The sequence below is a fragment of the Toxorhynchites rutilus genome, chromosome 2 (assembly GCF_029784135.1).
Source record: "Toxorhynchites rutilus septentrionalis strain SRP chromosome 2, ASM2978413v1, whole genome shotgun sequence".
In the NCBI taxonomy this organism is placed as follows: Eukaryota; Metazoa; Arthropoda; class Insecta; order Diptera; family Culicidae; genus Toxorhynchites; species Toxorhynchites rutilus.
The window spans coordinates 51,012,098-51,031,636 of NC_073745.1; the positions used below are offsets into that span (position 1 = coordinate 51,012,098).

A 19,539-nucleotide genomic window follows, 5' to 3' on the forward strand; every position below is an offset into this window, starting at 1 on the left:
AAGTTACTGAAAGACTTCTCAGTCTAACAAAAAAAGACCTATGCATTTTCAGTGGCCTAGTGACAGGACATTGTCCAAGTAAATACCACCTAATGTAACTAGGTAAATTGGAAGATGATACCTGTCGTTTCTGTAACCTAGAAAGTGAAAGCTCGGAACATTTATTATGTAATTGCGAAGCACTTTTTTATAGAAGGCGCAATTTCTTTGATAAAGGTTTAATGTGTGTGGTTGTGGTTGGATGTGTGGATAACTTCCTCCAATAACGCAATAAAGTTTATTCGTGCTATACAGGTCGGACTAGATTTTCCGGAGTATTGATTTTTTTTTCACTCCGGATAATCAAATTCTCCGGCTAATCGAGTCAAAACAAAATTTTTTATTCGTTTTTTTGCATGTATTTTCTGTTTTTTGAATATAAAAGAAGAATTTGATTTTTTATTCATCCCCTTGAAGTCATAAAACACCTTTCTCACATGAAAAAAAAAATTATCCAGATTCTCTCATGAGGTGATAGGCAATCATATTTGATGAAAAAAATCCTTCTACGCATATGTTCGAATTTCAACAATGACAGAGTTATAGCACTTTTTTTCTGTTTCGATCTGTTGCCTCAGACTGGCTCTACATTAAAAAGTACGCTACGGAAGACAACTCGGTTGCCTTCATTTGAAAGATAAGAAAATTTGGTATATGATATAGTAGTGGAACATCTAATTAGTGTATTTTAATAACATTTTGGAAGTGAAAAACTTAAAAATTAATTACTTTTATCCTAAAACTTGTACTAATTGGATTGTTCCTATCAATTAAATTGAAGCTCTCAAGCCGCTCTACAATTTGTTCTTTGACACCCAAGTTCTATCTTTCGTAATTTGGCTGCAATATCGATATAAAGAATTCCTGGTAAAAATCAAGCAAAATCTCCAAAAATCACTATTTTTACCACACTGTACATGTAATAGCCACTCAAATTTCACCTTAACGTTGATAGGTTACATTTCTTCGTGAAATAAATCATATTTGAAACATAAAAAAAATATTTTTTTCCAAACTGTATATAATCGAGTCCAAAATTATATATAATCGAATCACATATAATCGAGTCTGTATATAATCGAGTCTGACCTGTATCAAATGAAAGGGATTGACTAGTACAACACAGTTATTTATTAAAAATGCAAATCCAAAATGGCCGCCACCACAAAGTGGCGCCAAATATGTATATTTTTTTCAAAACTACATCAATATGGGTATCAAATGAAAGTGCTCGACTAGTAGAACATAGTAGATCATGAAAAATTCAAATCCAAGATGACCACAGTCCGCAAATAACTGATTCCTTTTTATTGGTTTCATTCAGCTTGCCCTGTTTGTATGTATGTTTGAGTGTTTGTAGGATTGCCCCACATTAATTGAAATTTGACCCCGTTCCTGATCACTGATTGTTCTGAAATTTGGAACATACCTTTAATTATACCGTCATTCTAAAACTGCTTGAAAATTCAATTTGGCCGCCCCTAAAAAATGACTGAATGGCTTGAGTTGGAGAATAGACTACATTATGAACAATATAAATTCGAAAAGGTAACCGCAACTAAATAGTCGACTATGTATTTTTTGCATTCCCCTCAATACAGGGAAACTTCGATATAGCGTACCCTCGTTATAACGTACACATTTTCAAAGTCCAAAGGAATAATTTTTTGAATAGTGTTTTTCTGAAAGAATAATGAATTATCTGTATTTTGATACTAAAGCTTGGTTTGTACTTTCAACCAATCCCGGAGTACAACTGTTTTGTGATTCCGGATTCTGAATGAATCAAATTTTAATCAACAGTACGAAGAGAAACGTCATGAGAAAGGTTGGCTTCGTCTTCCAGTTGAATTTATCCATTAACCTTAATCAAACAGCAACACAATAAAGTAATATAAGCTACGTTTCTGAGTTCTTTATTATGTTTCGATATAACGTATAATTTTGAAAGTAAAATGTACGTTATATCGAAGTTACGCTGTATTGTTATCAAATAAAATGATTTGAATGATAGAATACAGTAAATAATTAAAATATTCCGAAGAAAGTTAGGTGAGAAATAAAAATTTTAAAAAAGTTGAATGGTTTTATTGTACAAATGATCCAAAATTTCCGAAAATCGAAAATAAAATACTCCGGATAATCAAGTCTAAAATTCCGGATAATCGAGTCCGACCTGTAATACCTTATTAGGATCATGCCTACAGTCAGCAAGTGGAAATCAATCCAATTAACTGGTCGTAGTGGAAAATGTACCCAGCAGGGAAAAAAAGCATAGATGAGGAATCATCGAAGGTAATTTATTTGTAATTTTTATATCATCCCGAAAATCCTTATTTTCTTTTCTGTTTAGGTGAAAATTTTTCACCGTGAAGAATGTTATCAAAAGGCTAAAATTGACTATACCACCCAACTCGCACGCAACACAACACTACGAAATTAGCAATAATGACTACCGGGTTCAAACCTTTCATCTGAACACGCCGTCATTCAAACACTTTTCTGCATCTGCAAGTGTGACAGGGCAATGGCAGTCAGCCATGTATGAAGCGATCACTACCTGTCTTGCGTAAAAATGATATTTGAGATTCAAAGTTTTGTGCTGAACGAAGCCAATGGAAACGATAGAACACACATACCATTGTTGATTGAATAGGTAGCTCACTTGGTCATGTGTCTACATTTCCCCAATTACAAAATTTACCCGAAAGTAACACTTACCCAAGTGTACTATTTACAGTCATATTTATTTAGAAAGTGTTTTTATATTCAATACTGATAAGCGTTATTAAAATAATCACCTTCAGACACAATCTGGTATCCAAAGCTCGTATACTGCGTGAGTAGAGCAAAAACGAAAGGAAGCGGAGTTGTGTGCTGTATTTAAGTCATAAGTCATGAAAAAGATATTGTTCGCTATGGATCTTCCATCGTCCGACCGAGAGCAAACGTATGTCGTCCGACGCACACTAACGCTCGGTCGGATCGTGTCCTATGTTTTAAACTAACCGGCCAATCGGCGGAGCACAAGCTTGCTTGCAAGGGCCGCCGCTTACTACGGCGGGTCGGCGGCCGACTCGGATTGCGTTACCTGGGGACATCGCCCCCATTTCATTGATCTCAGAATAAATTTCATAACAAACAAACAAATTGATGAAAATAATTGCGCTGCGGCGGCGTTAATACGTAAATACAATTTTATTTCTCACAAATTCTTTTCACATGTTCCAGGCATTTATGCTTTATAATTTGTATATTGAAATTACCAGCTTAAGTTTCGAAACATTCCATAGCCCGTGTTTATTTCTAAATAATCTCTTAGCCTTAAAGAGGGATACTGATAGACAAAAAGACAGCCAATTCATTGTGTCTAAACTAATTTCTGTAAATGATACAGTGAAGTCTCCAGCATCATTTTCAAATTTCCTCAATACAATTTTTCATTTTCTTTGTACTTTTGATGGTCTCTCATGTTTCGATTCAATCATATTAGGCTGTCAAAAAAGTCCTGCGGTATTTCCGCGAGGTGTCGTTGTAAGCGCGTAGTTCTAGTTGTATTCATTGTATCGAGTCATACTACAGCTTGTTGGAAAGGTATTTTTGCGCGCTATAATATAGCCCTTGACAGTGTTTTGTTTGGTTAAGTCGTTCGTGAGTTATAGTGTCGCAAATATGGAACAAAATAAAGAGAAAATCCGACATATTTTACAGTACTACTATGACAAAGGCAAAAATGCATCTCAAGCTGCCAATAAAATTTGTGCAGTTTATGGACCCGATACAGTTTCCATTTCCACCGCACAACGATGGTTTCAACGTTTTCGTTCTGGTGTAGAGGTCGTCGAAGATGCGCCACGCTCCGGAAGGCCTGTCGTTGAAAATTGCGACAAAATCGCAGAAGACCGGCATAGTAGCAGCCGTAGCATCGGCCAAGAGCTGGGGATAAGTCATTAAACCGTTATTAACCATTTGAAGAAGCTTGGATTCACAAAGAAGCTCGATGTATGGGTGCCACACACGTTGACGCAAAAAAACATCTTTGATCGTATCGACGCATGTGAATCGCTGCTGAATCGCAACAAAATCGACCCGTTTCTGAAGCGGACGGTGACTGGCGATGAAAAGTGGGCCACTTACGACAACGTGAAGCGCAAACGGTCGTGGTCGAAGCCCGCTGAAGCGGCTCAAGCCCTCATTAACGGCCAGGAAGGTTCTGCTGTGTGTTTGGTGGGATTGTCAAGGAATAATCTATTATGAGCTGCTTCCCTATGGCCAAACGCTCAATTCGGACCTGTACTGCCAACAACTGGACCGCTTGAAGGTAGCACTCATGAAGAAGAGGCCATCTTTGATAAACAGAGGCCGCATTGTCTTCCGTCAGGACAACGCCAGGCCACATACTTCTTTGGTGACGCGCCAGAAGCTCCGGGAGCTCGGATGGGAGGTTCTTTTGCATCCGCCGTATAGTCCGGACCTTGTACCAAGTGACTACCACCTGCTTTGTCCATGGCGAACGAGCTAGGTAGTCAGAAGTTAGCCACATAAGAGGCCTGTGAAAATTGGCTATCCGAGTTTTTTGACAATAAGGAAGCGAGCTTCTATAACAGGGGTATTATGAAGTTGGCATCTCGTTGGGAACAAGTCATCGAACAAAACGGCGCATATTTGACTTAAAACAGATGATTGTAACTAATTATATGAACAAATGAAAATTCAAAAAAAATACCGCAGGACTTTTTAGACAGCCTAATATTTATCAACAGGAGATTTGACAAAACTCGTAATCTGATTTGTTAGAGTTTTTCCTTCTTCATTCGGGTAAACGCTACATTCGTTAAAATGTTGCATTCGGGTAAATGTCGCATTCAGGTGTTTGTTACATTCAGGCAAATGTTGCATTCGGGTAAATGTCGCATTCGGGTATTTGCTGCATTCGGGTAAATATTCATTCGAGTGAATGTTGCATTCGGTTATGTGTTCAATTCGGATAAATGTACCTCGGGTGAATGGTATTAGGGTGAACCGTTAGAATAATAACAAAACTCCTACTCCGTATTGCCTTATGACAACAATAAAAATGGTTAATGCGCGCTTTTCTCACAACAGTCTTCAGATACGACAACATCCAAATTTACTTTATTATCGATTAAAATATACTAACCTCTGGTAGGGATGTACACTGCATCTGACTTTCATTTTACATAGGCGTCGTGCACAAATTACGTAACGCTAAAAATCCGGATATTGGATCCCCTACGTAACGCAATTTCCTATTTCTAATACACAGAAAGTAACGCAACCACGACCCCCCTTCCCCCCCCTTATCGCGTTACGTAATAAGTGCACGACGCCATACGGTTGGTAATATGTACAGAACATATGTACATTCTACTAATGTTTGCATAACCAAAGGTATTGAGTAGTTTTCTACCAAGAATTTTTTTGTAGCACAACAGAAAGCACTTGTGTAGCACTTGTTACTCGATTGCCATGGAAACAAATATCGTAATGTATCGAAAACCAGACACTTAATCGCTTACGATGATAACTTCAACTACTAAAAAAATTGATAAATATTGATAATATCATAGCATGAAAAATTAACGTTCCAGTAGAATAAGAAGGCTTTCATGTAAATTATGAATCACAGAATTCCACAAAATCATGTTATATTTGTTCAAAATTTGTTACTTCATTGTGTCGTGATTTTAAATCCGGGCACTCCGGACACTTTTGCTTCTAATTCCGGACACTCTTATGCAACTCTTTCAATAAGAATGCTTTTTATTCAAGACATGGTTTTGTGAACCACCTATATATTTTTTTTTATTTTTGCCATTTTTTGTCAACAGCTAGGTACAATGCTTGACACTATACTAAACTGACGCAATAATAACAATCAGATACATCAATTCAACATGCAAAAAATGTTATGGTTATCACATTGAAAAAAAAATTGTCCGGATTAAAAAGCGTCCGTCAAGTCGGGAAGATTCTTCAACAAGTTGAATTTGATCTTGTCCGATCCCGGAGCTGAATTGTTACATGGGAGCTGGGCAATCCCAGCCTCTCATTCCACATACGAACGATCTGCTGCATCGGTAATTGGAGCTATTTATAAACACAACAATGGAAGCCTCATATCAACAGTCCCGCTGTGTCCAACTGTGAACTTTCGAACAATAGTAATATTCTTACGCCGAAAAAAGGCAACATGTGTTGTGTATCGATAGAATAGGAATGCTTTTACGCCTATGTGGCTGATGTGTATTAGATAAAAATGTGTGTCGATGAGATAGGAAAACTTTTACGCCTAAATGGCAACATGAGAAATGTACACGATAAATTCGGCTCTGTTACAGCTGGATTGCTAGATGAGCCTAATAATAAAAATAAACAGATGGGATAAAAAAATTGCGACATATGGCTAATTAGTGTATTGTTCTCGCAAAGGCAAGAAAGAATCGTTGCTTCTCGAATCTTTCTACAAAACCACGCAAGGCATTAAACCTTTTCAAAGTCCCCAGAACTTTTTACTAAAGAGTTATTTATGAAATTCCGACGTATTCGCAAATAATACCCGAAATGATAAACCAACAAATTGGAAAGAAAAAAGATTGCGTAGTCCTACGTCCTAAGCCGTCGTGTCTCGGATACAATCCCTCGATTTTTTTCTGAATATTTTGAAAACGAATGATTTCTCAAGCTTAAACTATAACCTTTGTATGTAAGTAAACATCTTTGAATTAGAAAGTTGGGATGCTCCTCGCTGCCAGATCGATACATTTATGCATTTCCAGCTAGCTATGGGGTGGGGCTTGCGATGCAGTGTTAGCTTCTCCTCGGGGACTGCACATCTTGCGACTATGCGAAATTCTTTCGATTGGGTACAATAGCCTCTGCAGTTTGCTTGCATTATCAGTGATATTAAACTAGAGACGAATCAGCTCTCCGAGTTTGAAGCCTCTATAATTTAACACAACATCAAAATCAACAACTTAAACTGAACACTTGGCCTTCAGAAACATGTGCCATGTGTGACGCACATCACATTTCAGAACAGTGCAGTACAAATTTGCAAATTCGAGTCTAGATTTTTTTTTGACGTAGGACTACGTCTTTCATTTCTATACCGGGGTGTAAAATCAATGTTTCGAAAACGAGAGAGCTACGCCGGAGACCGAGATTTTGAGCGGTAATAGCTCCTAAACAACTGAACGAAATGGTATGATAAACACTTCATTCGAAAGATAAAATGTCTACGAGTTATATACTTGTTACTTTTTCATAGAAAAACTTATTTCAATGGCCTTAAAATTGCTTTCAAAACAGGCTATTGAAATCACCAATCGGTATATAAGCGAGCGCCGCTCGTAAACCCACTCAGTTATAATTTAACAGCGATTGGAGCATGTTGTCGCTGTTGTGGTGAAGCTAACTTCGTTTATCATGAAAGCGCTGATGAATGGTGTCGCCAAGAGCCTGTTTGTGCACCTCAGGCCAGAAGGGAATCCATCAGGAGGAGAGTGATGCCACGGTTCCGCTTGAAACATCGGAGCAGCCGCCACACACATACACGCGCGGAACTCTCGTTACTATCATCTTTGGTGAAAAATAATCTGCCAGTTCCCCTGAGAATTGACAAATACATTCATGCGAAAGAGTTTATTTTAATGTTTTCTATCCATATAACACTGCAACCAAATACATTTGGTTTTGTGATTTTTCAATCAATCGCAATTAACAGGAAAGCTTCTGAATATTATTTTTCCCCATCAGTAGATAATTTTCGTATCCAATATTGGATGCATAACATGAAAAACGGAAAATTTTTCACATCGCGAAAATCATGTAATTTTCGAGCGATTATTTGCTTCCTACTCGTATAATGCTGCGACCAAATACATTTCGTTTTGGATTTTTCAATCAAGTGCGATCAACGTGCGATCTTACGTCTTTCGGCAATTCATTAGAGGTGCAATGAATCTTTAGGAATTCCCGCTCTACGCGTACTGGCAAACGATGTTCACTCAACAATTTTTCAAACGAGAAATGGGTGTTGTGAGAAAGGATTAGCGAACGCAATAACGACAAACGGGGGAAAGAGATGTTTGGAGGCTGAAGGAAATTGGCAGAAAACTTCTTCATTTTATCTTTCGAATAATGTGATCATCATACCACTTCGTTTTGCCAGAAAGAGATTATTAATGCTCAAAGGAAGAATCGAGTTCTCCGAGGAAATACCCAGCGCAAATTAGAGTCGACTATCGATTGCGGCATTCATACACAAATAATTTTATACACAGCTTTCCTCAAAATGATTTCTTCGATATGGTGAAATATTCACTTCCATATATTTCGTATTCTTCATTATCAAATCCATAGTCAATGGCACCCATCTGTATCGAATTATCATCGACACCACCATTTTCGCTAAATGCTTCTTTCATTTCGGTCTGCAAAAACTTTTCTGAACTCTAATCCTAAAATTTTGGTGTCCCGGAAAAGGGCCGTTGATTATATGCTAAGGTACTAAGATAATAATGACGAAAGCGGAAGCGCAGTTGTTTAACACGTTAAGCCCCGCGTCGGTCCCTGGGGACTGACACTGAATTTTACGTCTTTTTTGTGGCAATCTCACCGGACCGACAGTAGAATTTTCGTTCGAAGAGTGTCGGCATTGGAAACGACAACAACCAGGCTACAAATAGATATTTAGAAAATTTCACTATCGATTCGTTGGGACCGACGTGGGCCAGACGAAAAGCTCACTGTTGGTCCTCTATTTTGGCCGGGGCTCAACGTGTTAAGCACGCTCTCCTCGGATACGATGGGCCAGCTGGATGTCGTTGAGCATAATATGACGCGTTTTGCGTGGCTTAGCACACAAATTGGTATCTTCGAACAGGCCGACTAAATATGCCTCGCTTGCCTCCTGCAGTGTCATAACGGCGGAAAACTTTGGAAGCGCAAGTCGGTTTCGAAGTCCTGGACAATTCCACGAACCAAATGCTGCAAAGGTAGCTTGCGGATCAGCCATAACATTTTGTGCATGTTGAATTAATGCGATTGATTAGTAACTATCAATCGTAATAATTCAACATGCACAGAATGTTATGGCTGCGGTATGATATTGTATGTAATGCAAAGTGTTCGGATCAAAAAGCGTCCGGTTTCAAATACATTACTGTATACTTACTTCGATGTTATTCATTTCTCTCTCAGGCTAAGCTACGAACATAATAAAAGGGGTGGGATTTACATTTCATACTGTTATGGTTTCTAATATGAAGCTTCTTTTGCTTTCGTTCATTTCTTACTCTACTCTCGCACCGTGAGGACTCGTTTGTTTGGGACCCAGCAGACAGCTCGTTAGTCTTTCGGTGGTAAGGCACCACGAAATCAGCTCGGAAAAGTGCACCAGCCGCAAGAAGTGTGAAGAAGCCACATCGATACCATCTGCAGAAATGCAGAAATTTTCTGCCAATCTCCTTTCAACTTCCAACATCTCCGTTTGTCGCTTTTCAATTCCATTTCTCCTCTGCAGTCGGACCATTTAGCGAAAACCGAGGTATCGATGGGTGCCATTGACTATGGATTTGATAGTGAAGAACACGATATGATATGGTGTAGTAGATGTTATATTACATATCAATATTTGTTTACGAATGCTGCAAACGATCGTTATCGGGAAGTTGGAAATGTTGGGAAGGAGGCTTTATTTTTACTGTGTAATTTGTAGAAGGAATTCATTTCTTCTCAAGATTATTCCAGTTGTCGGGGCTTGGGGAGTGGGTACTATTTGCGCTGGGTATTTCCGAGGAGAAATCGATGCCCCCTTTGAGCGTTAATGATGCTTTTCCGGCTAAACGAAGTGATATGTCTAAGAGATGAAATGTCTGAGATTTATATGCTTGTTACTTATTTGTTGCTAAGTCAACGTTAGTCCTACGTCCACTCTGCAGTTATATCAAAGATATAACCCACTTCTAGTTTTTTTCAACGGCAAGATATAGAAAATATTAGCGAAATAAATTCTTTCATGATAATAACAGATGAACAGATCGTCTATTTCGTAGATACTCCCGAGACTATAGAGTTCGGTGAAGGGTTAAGGGCAGAGTATCATAATGATGTTGTTATTCTATAACATAGTGTAGTGAATGAAAATTTGGTATTTTATTCGTAAATCCAGCACAATTAATCGTTATGATCATACAAGAACATTGTGTGTGTATTTGTAGAAATTCTTATCGTCAAATATTTTTTTAAAGTAGAAAATATCGTATAATAAATAGTCTTCCGTACAATAGAAGTATTCGCGCTCATAAAACCAATATATAAGCATAGCGATGTCAAAATGTCCTCTCGAATGTAGAACCTTACTTCTAGAACAAAATCTATCCTTGTAATCGTTACTAGTACAATTCATAGTGTGGTTATAGTAATATGCTTAACTTCTACTATACAGAACAAACAGCGTTTTCGCCATTGCTGAAAAGCCCTACCAAGTTACAAAGCTACTGTATGCCTCATTCTCCAACTACCGAAAACACATGAAGCAGCACTTGAAAGCAATATCCTTCCAGCTGTCATAAATTTTACAACATTCTTTTTTTTTTTGCATCACATTCCACTTTCGCTTTCCACTTGTCTTTGCTGTCGTATTGTCTAATTTATTGAAGCAATACAATTTTATTTCGCCGTTACTCGCCGGTAGAATGGTCCAACTCCCTCTGTACGATCCCGGAAAAAAACGGAAATGCTGCCGCATGGAAATAAATTTCCCGAGTGACTTGTTCGTTTAATTTTTTTATGTTCAATGAATTTTTCTGTTGCTTTTTGGGGGGAACTGAACGCATCTCATGGGTGTAACTGTACGCGTACGCGTGCCATTAGATGCCATCGTTGTCAAGGAACGAGAAACGAGTGCTATAAATCAGGACCTCTTCGGGGTGTGATAAGCGACAAGTCTAGCCCGTTTGACCTCGTGCCAAATCAATTAGGATGCGAGCCTGCTTGTTAGTTGTAAATCCGTTGTGGATGCTAACTGGGTAACACGGTTTCTAAACGCGCTGTAAAACCAAGCACTAATCAGTGGTACGGTAAAGTATCGTATTAAGAATTGCTACTGCTTTGCGTTCTAAATAGGATGGCATCCTAATCATCATCCCTCTTGAGGCGATTATTTCTCCTCTCGATCAGCTGATGCTGTTTGCTGCTGGATGCCGACTTTAACATGTTTACACTGCTATTGCTTCGAGGATGGTGCGGCTGCTTTTTGGCAACGGAAACGCCTCGGAGCCTCTGCTGCTGCTGGATGTTGCTGGGATCGTTTTCACGGCAATACGGATGAGTTTTTATCCTTGCCGAGCGGTATGGGAGGCTGCGGCTGTTTCCCAAGCTTGCCGTTACAAATATCAGATAGTAGTGAGCCGGCGCAAGGTTGTTTATGGACATCGACATGGGCGTAAGGTCGGTGTGGTTCCTGGAAGAGCAGTGCGTTTGAGATTGAATTGTATGATGTAAGAAACGTTTTGGCATCGAAACTTACAATTGGTCCGAGAAGATGCAGTGCATTTGCTGTAGCTGCGGATGGTTGTAAATATCTCGACTCTCCAGCTCACAGTAGGATGGCATTTTTATGTTGCTGTAGTACTGGTGCTTCGTGTGCTGCTTGAAGATATATGTGCAATATCTGGAACATAAGTAAACAATTTAGATTCTTAGGATGTTGGGTGTTGAACCTTTAATTTGAATGATAAATTTAAAGTCAATTTGAATGAATAAAGTACATGGTCATGGTGTTCATGGCATAATATGTACATTTGGTATACAGGCAGGCACGCATTCTCGCAGGTAGTTTTCTTCAGAACGTAGTTTGTGATATATTGGCTTGAATAAACAGCAAAAACATACAAGTTCATCCCCTTCATCCCCATTACGTTGCACAATGCGCATAGGTCCAGAAGATGCATTTAAGCGTATTAGTATTTAGAGCTCGACACTTATTCTCTAGACAAAAACTGTCTTAGACAAAGTTGTTACATATGAGAGAGCGCTCATTTTGATGTTATCAAGAATAGGGTGATCAAACTTGTCGATGATGTACAAAATATAACTTTTTTTTGTCTAAAGAATAAATATTTCCCTCGAAGTTGTTTTTGGCGCTTTCTATCTAAGTTACATTAGGGTAACCATGAAAAACCGGGTTTTTTTTTCACTCTAACTTTTATATTTAAAATTCTACATCAAAACTGTCTTCGTACAACTTTTAGAGCTTCATTGCTTCGACAACTCGCAAGCAGGATCGGTCGAACCTATATTTGATCCGATACAGGTGTTTTTTTTACATCCGTTTCTAGTGTGTATTTTTTCATCTGGTGCGCTGCGAGCGAAGTAAAGCTCATAAAAAGTGGTGCGCTATCGAGACAATCCGGCAGCAAGACTCATCATCACACACGCTACACAGCGGCGGCAAGTAGAAGTTTATTTTCCTCTTTCTTCTTCCATCATTCTGTATAGCTTCTGTGCACGATTTACACCATTGTTTAAACTTTGTGTTTACCAATTCGGCAAGCGTTGGCATTAGGGGTGTTCATTTCTTACATCACCGTTGAACTTTTATTGGAACTTTTTTCATTTTCAAATTACACATAATAACAAAAATTGAAATAAATGAAATTTTCAACAATAACTAATATAGAAATATAATTTCTTTTACTAATTTATATTTTCCAAATTATTATATTCTGTTCATATCGAACAGTTGTCTACTTCTTCGTTTTTATTAATATGGCAGAGGGCGGGGAGGATCCCCCATCCACGCCAAAGAATATATCAGATAATGAACCTCCTCCTGAAGAGCAGGAGGATGAAACAGAAGATGAGGAGGAAAATTCTGTTTACGAGATACAAAGCTCTGAAGATGAGGAAAAAGACGAGTAGCAGGATTTTCGTCTAAAAGAATACCCTGATGGCGCCAAAGGCCCATTTATCGTATACTTTAGACGAAAATCCAAACCTCTTAACGTCATTCGCATCTCAAAAGAGTTGACACAGAAATTTTCCGAAGTTACCGAGATTACTCGGATGGGGCCAGACAAATTACGAGTTGTCGTCTCCAGCAGGACCCAAGCGAATGCAATAACGCGCTGTGATCTCTTTGCGATTGAGTATTGCGTATACGTACCCTGTTGCAACGTTGAAATAGACGGTGTAATAAACGAAAAGGGTTTGACTCGAAAAGAGATACTCGATGGTGTCGGTCGCTTCAAGAACTCTTCACTTAAAAGTGTGAAGATTCTTGCATGCGATCGACTGAAATCTGTGTGTCTTAAAAATGACAAAAGAGTCCTCAATCGGACAAACTCTTTTCGTGTGACATTTGAGGGTTCTGCCCTTCCTAACTACGTTGCAATAGGTGCACTTCGTTTACCTGTTCGGTTGTTTGTACCCCGAGTACTGAAATGCAACAAATGTATGCAACTCGGTCACACGGCCGCCTATTGTTGCAACAAAAAACGTTGCGCAGATTGTGGAGAGAGCCATGATGAGAATCCTTGCCCGAAAGAGCGCAAGTGTCTTCATTGCGGCGGGACTCCTCATGATCTTACTCAATGCCCGGTGTACATACAACGAGGGGAAAAAATCAAGCGTTCCTTAAAAGAACGTTCCAAGCGGACTTATGCAGAAATGCTTAAGAGTCCCGTTCCAACGACTCAGGACAATCCCTACTCCATTCTGCAGAACGACGAGCCTGTCGCTGACGCTCCCAATGCAGGAAGTTCTGGTACATCGCAGGGTGCCATCAGGAAAAGAAAAATTACTTCTTTTCCATCACTCCCCAGAAAGAAAACCGAAACTTCCCAAGTTGGAATGAAAACTCGAATCGAACGTGCTGAGAATAGACCGAAGCAAGTACCTCCTGGTTTAAGCGGTTCTTCTACGCACCAGGGGTCCTCAGCACTTCCCGGAGCAGCACCCAACACGTCTGCTCCTTTTTCGCGGTCGAGGCAACAGCCACAATCTGGCTTGCTTGCGCTTTCTGACCTGGTGGACAACATTTTAAATGCTTTAAATATAAACGACCCTCTTAAAAGCATAGTATTATGTTTGCTTCCGATTGTGAGAACATTTTTGAAAGAAAAATGTGGTTTTTTGGCAGTGTTCATTTCCCTCGATGCCTGATTCAGTGCAAGAGGTCAAGGATTTGACCACTGTAATACAGTGGAATTGCAGAAGCATTATTCCCAAACTAGATCAGTTTAAATTTTTAGTTCACAGCTCTAACTGTGATGTATTTTCTCTCTGTGAAACATGGCTTTCTTCAGCCGATGAGCTGAATTTCCACGATTTCAACATTATTCGCCTCGATCGAAATGACTCGTTTGGTGGCGTACTATTGGGGATTAAAAAATGTCACTCCTTCTATAGAGTCACTCTCCCATCGATGACAGGCATTGAAGTTGTTGCTTGCCAGACACAAATCAATGGCAAAGACCTCTGCATTGCTTCGATATATATCCCTCCCAGAACTACGGTGGGCCGCCATCAGTTCTTTGATACTATCGAGGCAATGCCGGAGCCGCGGGTAATCTTAGGTGATTTCAACTCCCATGGAACAGCATGGGTATCACTCTACGATGACAACCGTGCCACTTTGATTTATGATCTGTGCGACAACTTCAAATTGACAGTTTTGAATACTGGGGAAGCAACCAGAATAGCCAACCCTCCTGCACGGGCAAGCATGCTAGACATATCACTTGCATGTGGAAGGTAATCCAAGATCCCCACGGTAGTGATCACCTACCAATAATTTTATCGATCGCTAATGAATCAAGCTCTCGTGAGTCAGTCAATATTTCGTATGACCTCACGAAGAATATTGACTGGAGAACATTTGCGGAAATAATATCTGAAGCAATTGTTTCAATGCATGAACTTCCTCCACTCGAAGAGTATAACTTTATATCGAGTTTGATTTACGAAAGCGCACTTCAAGCTCAAAAGAAACGTGTACCGGCTACCAGTTTCCGACGTCGTCCTCCATCACTTTGGTGGGACAAGGAGTGTTCAAAGGTCTACCTTGAAAAATCATCCGCTTTCAAAAAATTCAGGAAAACTGGATTAGTGGAATGGTTTCTAAAGTACCAAGCTCTAGAAGCCAAACTAAAAGGTTTGATTAAAGCAAAAAAGCGTGGATATTGGCGGAAGTTCGTCAATGGTTTGTCAAAGGAGACCGCTATGAGCACTCTTTGGAATACGGCTAGGAAAATGCGTGGCTGGAACCATACAAACGAAAGTGAGGAATACTCTGACCGTTGGATTTTTAACTTTGCAAGGAAGGTTTGCCCCGACACCGTTCCTGCACAAAACGTCGTACGCGACATTCCACTTCAAAACGATTATGAGAATTTTTCGATGGTGGAATTCTCAATTGCCCTTCTCTCATATAACAATTCAGCTCCGGGGTCGGACAAGATTAAATTCAACTTGTTGAAGAATCTTCCCGACTTGGCAAAACAGCGTTTGCTGAACTTGTTCAACAAGTTTCTGGAGCTGAATATTGTCCCGCATGACTGGAGACAAGTGAGAGTGATAGCCATACGGAAACCCAACAAGCCGGCTAGCGATCACAACTCGTATAGGCCGATTGCAATGTTATCCTGTATTCGTAAATTGTTAGAGAAAATGATTCTACTTCGTTTGGACAAGTGGGTCGAAACGAACAATTTGCTGTCAAATACGCAGTTTGGCTTCCGCCGAGGTAGAGGGACAAATGATTGTCTCGCGCTGCTATCTTCTGAAATCCAAATCGCATTTGCTCGCAAAGAACAAATGGCTTCCGTTTTTCTCGATATCAAAGGGGCATTTGATTCAGTTTCCATGGAAATTCTCTCAGAGAAGCTTCATAATCGTGGACTTTCACCAATTCTTAACAATTTCCTGTACAATTTACTGTCAGAAAAGCACATGATTTTCTCTCATGGCAGCTCGAAATCTTCTCGTTACAGTTTTATGGGCCTACCACAAGGCTCCTGCCTAAGCCCCCTCTTGTACAGTTTTTACGTCAATGATATGGATGATTGTCTAACTAGAGACTGCACGCTGAGACAACTTGCAGACGATGGAGTTATTTCCATCACGGGTACTAATCCCGTCGCTCTGCAAAAGTCGTTGCAAGATACCATGAACAATCTGTTCACGTGGGCCCTCAAGCTGGAAATCGAATTCTCTACGGAGAAAACTGAAATGGTCGTTTTTTCTAGGAAGCACGAACCCGCCCAATTCCAGCTTTACCTATCCGACAAAAAGATCCAACACTCTATGTTTTTCAAATACCTGGGTGTATATTTTGATTCTAAGTGTACCTGGGGGAGACACATTGCGTATTTGAAACAGAAATGCCAGCAAAGAATCAATTTTCTCCAAACAATTACCGGAACATGGTGGGGTGCCCATCCAGGAGAACTTATTCAGTTATACAAAACAACGATATTATCAGTGTTAGAATATGGCAGTTTTTGCTTCCGATCAGCTGCCAGGATTCATATTCTCAAGCTGGAGAGAATACAATATCGTTGCTTGCGTATAGCCATGGGGTGTTTGCATTCGACACATACGATGAGTCTCGAAGTTTTGGCAGGAGTACCCCCGCTTACTCTTCGGTTCACAGAATTATCCTACAGATTTCTCATCCGTTGCAAGATCATGAATCCATTGGTAATTGATAACTTCGAAAATCTACTCCAACTGACTCCTCAGTCAAGTTTTATGTCTTTATACCATGAGTACCTTACACACGACGTGCACCCTTCACCAGGCATCTCCAACCAAGTTTGCTTCCCTTACTTCTGCAATTCCTCTGTCATTTTTGATCTGTCCATGCGACAAAAGATCCATGGAATCACAGATCATCTACGCTCCGATTATATTCCACCGATATTTTCGGCAGAATATGGGAAAGTTGGATCTGATAAAATGTTCTTTACTGACGGTTCATTCATAAACGGGTCCACTGGCTTCGGCATCTTCAGAGAAAATTCCAGTGCCTCTTTCAAACTCAAAGATCCTTGTTCCGTGTATGTCGCTGAACTGGGTGCGATATATTACGCATTAGGGATCATTGAAACATTGCCCATCGACCACTATTTTATTTTTTCAGACAGTCTCAGCTCAATAGAGGCAATCCGCTCAATGAAAGTTGATAAACGCTCATTTTATTTCCTAACAAGAATAAGACAATTATTGAGAGTTTTGGTCGAAAAATTATTCAAGATTACCTTAGCATGGGTTCCCTCTCATTGCTCGATTCCGGGGAATGAGAAAGCGGACTCGCTAGCTAAGGTGGGCGCTTTAGAAGGCACACTTTTTGAAAGGCAAATTGCTAATAATGAATTTTTCCACATTCCTCGTCAGTATACGCTCGTAAGTTGGCAGCGCATGTGGAGTGGTGATGAGTTCGGTCGTTGGTTACACACGATTATCCCTAAGGTCTCGACGAGTGCATGGTTCAAGGGATTGAATGTAGGTCGTGATTTCATTCGCGTGATATCTCGGCTTGTGTCCAATCACTACAACCTAAACGCGCATCTCTATCGCATTGGGCTCGCAGCAAACAATCTTTGTGATTGTGGCGATGGCTACCACGACATCGAGCATGTTGTCTGGTCGTGTATCCGGTTCCATGCTGCTCGCTCTCAGCTCTCTAGAGCACTGAGAGCACAAGGCAGACAATCGGATATCCCCGTCCGGGATATCTTAGGTAGCCGGGATCCTGATCTTCTGCTTCATCTATACTTGTTCCTCAGAAACGCCGATGTCAACGTTTAATGATGTTTCCTTCGTTGTGTCCCCGTTTCATATCCCTCCTATCCGATCTATAAACTTTTACTTAGTCGCGGCAATACATACACACACTCTTTACAGATGCACGGGCCGAAGGTTGTGCAGTCCACTGATTATTCAACAAGAGCCAAAGGTTGTACCGCTTATGACAACTCTACACGAGCTGATGATTGCGCCGGCTAGTGACCATTCTATCCTGGTTTCCTCGAGTCGAGAAAGACGCACCACGCTAGATATGGGGTACAGACAAGGGGGGCGTTGCTGATTAATGGTCAGCTGCATCCCAATAGGAAGTATCCTGTGTCGGGCACACGTACAGAGCATCGATGACTGCGACATACCAATTTTGAGAACACTTGTAATACTAACCTCGAGTCAACCGCGAGTAATCGGTTACATATTACTAACATAGTCTAAGCAAACTTTGTAAAAATATTGAACTCCCGGCCCCGTTAGGCTGACGCCATATGAGCCTTAATAATATATATATTTTTTTTGGATAAAAAAAAAAAAAACTATTGAGTCAGTTGAAAAAAAAATGTGACAATATACAGGGCGGACTCGATTATATACAATCTCCAATTTCTTTCAACTGTATGTAATCGAACCCTGTATATAATCGAGTCAAAAATTTAAAAAAAATAATTTTATTTATTTCTTTTTTATACATATAGGCAAAACTGTTTTTGAGCGATCGCATTTTGTGCAATTCCGCATTCGTGTGATTGTTTTCGTGTGATTTTATTGATTGTGATATTGGTTTGTGTTATTGACACCGATTTCATGATAAAATCGCACAAAGAGATTCACACAAACGAGGAATTGCACAAAAAGGGATCGCACGAAAACAGGTTTGCCTGTATATTTTTCGTTCCCCTTAAATCGTGTCCAAAATTGTGTATAATCGAATCATATAGATTCGAGTCCGACCTGTAGTTACCACTGCCCGTTAACCCCAAAAACACTGGTGGCAATATTTTTGCCGCTGCCTTGTAAATTCACTTGATTGCCAGTATAAAATAAACAATAGAACAATTAAGACAAAAATGGCTTATTTAAACAAAATATAAAAACATTATTTGTAGTGCGGCGAAAAAAAAATTGTTTTTGAGAAGCAGTATAGATGCCACTGCTTTACAAAGGGAAAATTGAAAATTGGAAAGTTTTCACCAAATAAACTATTTATTTTATCGAAAAAACTGCACGATCTTACACAGAAGGCCCTAAATAGAACGTTTCTAGTTACAAACTTATCAACTTATTGGATTCTCAACGAATTTCAACAGAATTTTCTGTAAGCGTTTTAAAATCGCGGGTTGTTACATGAAAGTGACTGCCAAATTAATATCCTACACTTTCTGCAGCCTTAGAAAAATTTAAGAGTGGTCAGATACTTTTAGAAGTCGTCAGTTGAAAAAACATTAAAACACTATCCCAAGTAAAGCGAAGAAAATTCGATGTGGAGATTTTTGGTGATTCAGACCTTATTAACGACTGAAAAAATATTAAATCACAGCATTTGTACCTGGGCGAATTCTACAACTTTCTTTAAATTAAAATTTAACATTATTTTCAAAGTGCTTGAAAATGTCGGCACATTGCTCAACAGAACACGAAGCTAGAACATTCATTGCAATCATTTCCATT

At 39.6% G+C, this 19,539-nt stretch overlaps 1 protein-coding gene across 4 annotated transcripts in view; it reads right to left on the reverse strand.

Moving 5' to 3' along the window:
• Positions 1–10,206: 10,206 nt before the first annotated feature.
• The window catches only part of LOC129770286 (uncharacterized), a 76,832-nt gene continuing 67,499 nt past the window's right edge, over positions 10,207–19,539 (reverse strand). For all 4 annotated transcript variants that reach the window (XM_055773021.1, XM_055773019.1, XM_055773020.1 and 1 more), the window contains exons 6-7: positions 11,594–11,737; positions 10,207–11,527 (exon numbers count right to left, since the gene is read on the reverse strand). In XM_055773021.1, coding sequence (XP_055628996.1) covers positions 11,200–11,527; positions 11,594–11,737 — 472 coding nt within the window. In that variant the 3' untranslated portion in view covers positions 10,207–11,199. The remainder of the gene's footprint in view (positions 11,528–11,593; positions 11,738–19,539) is intronic.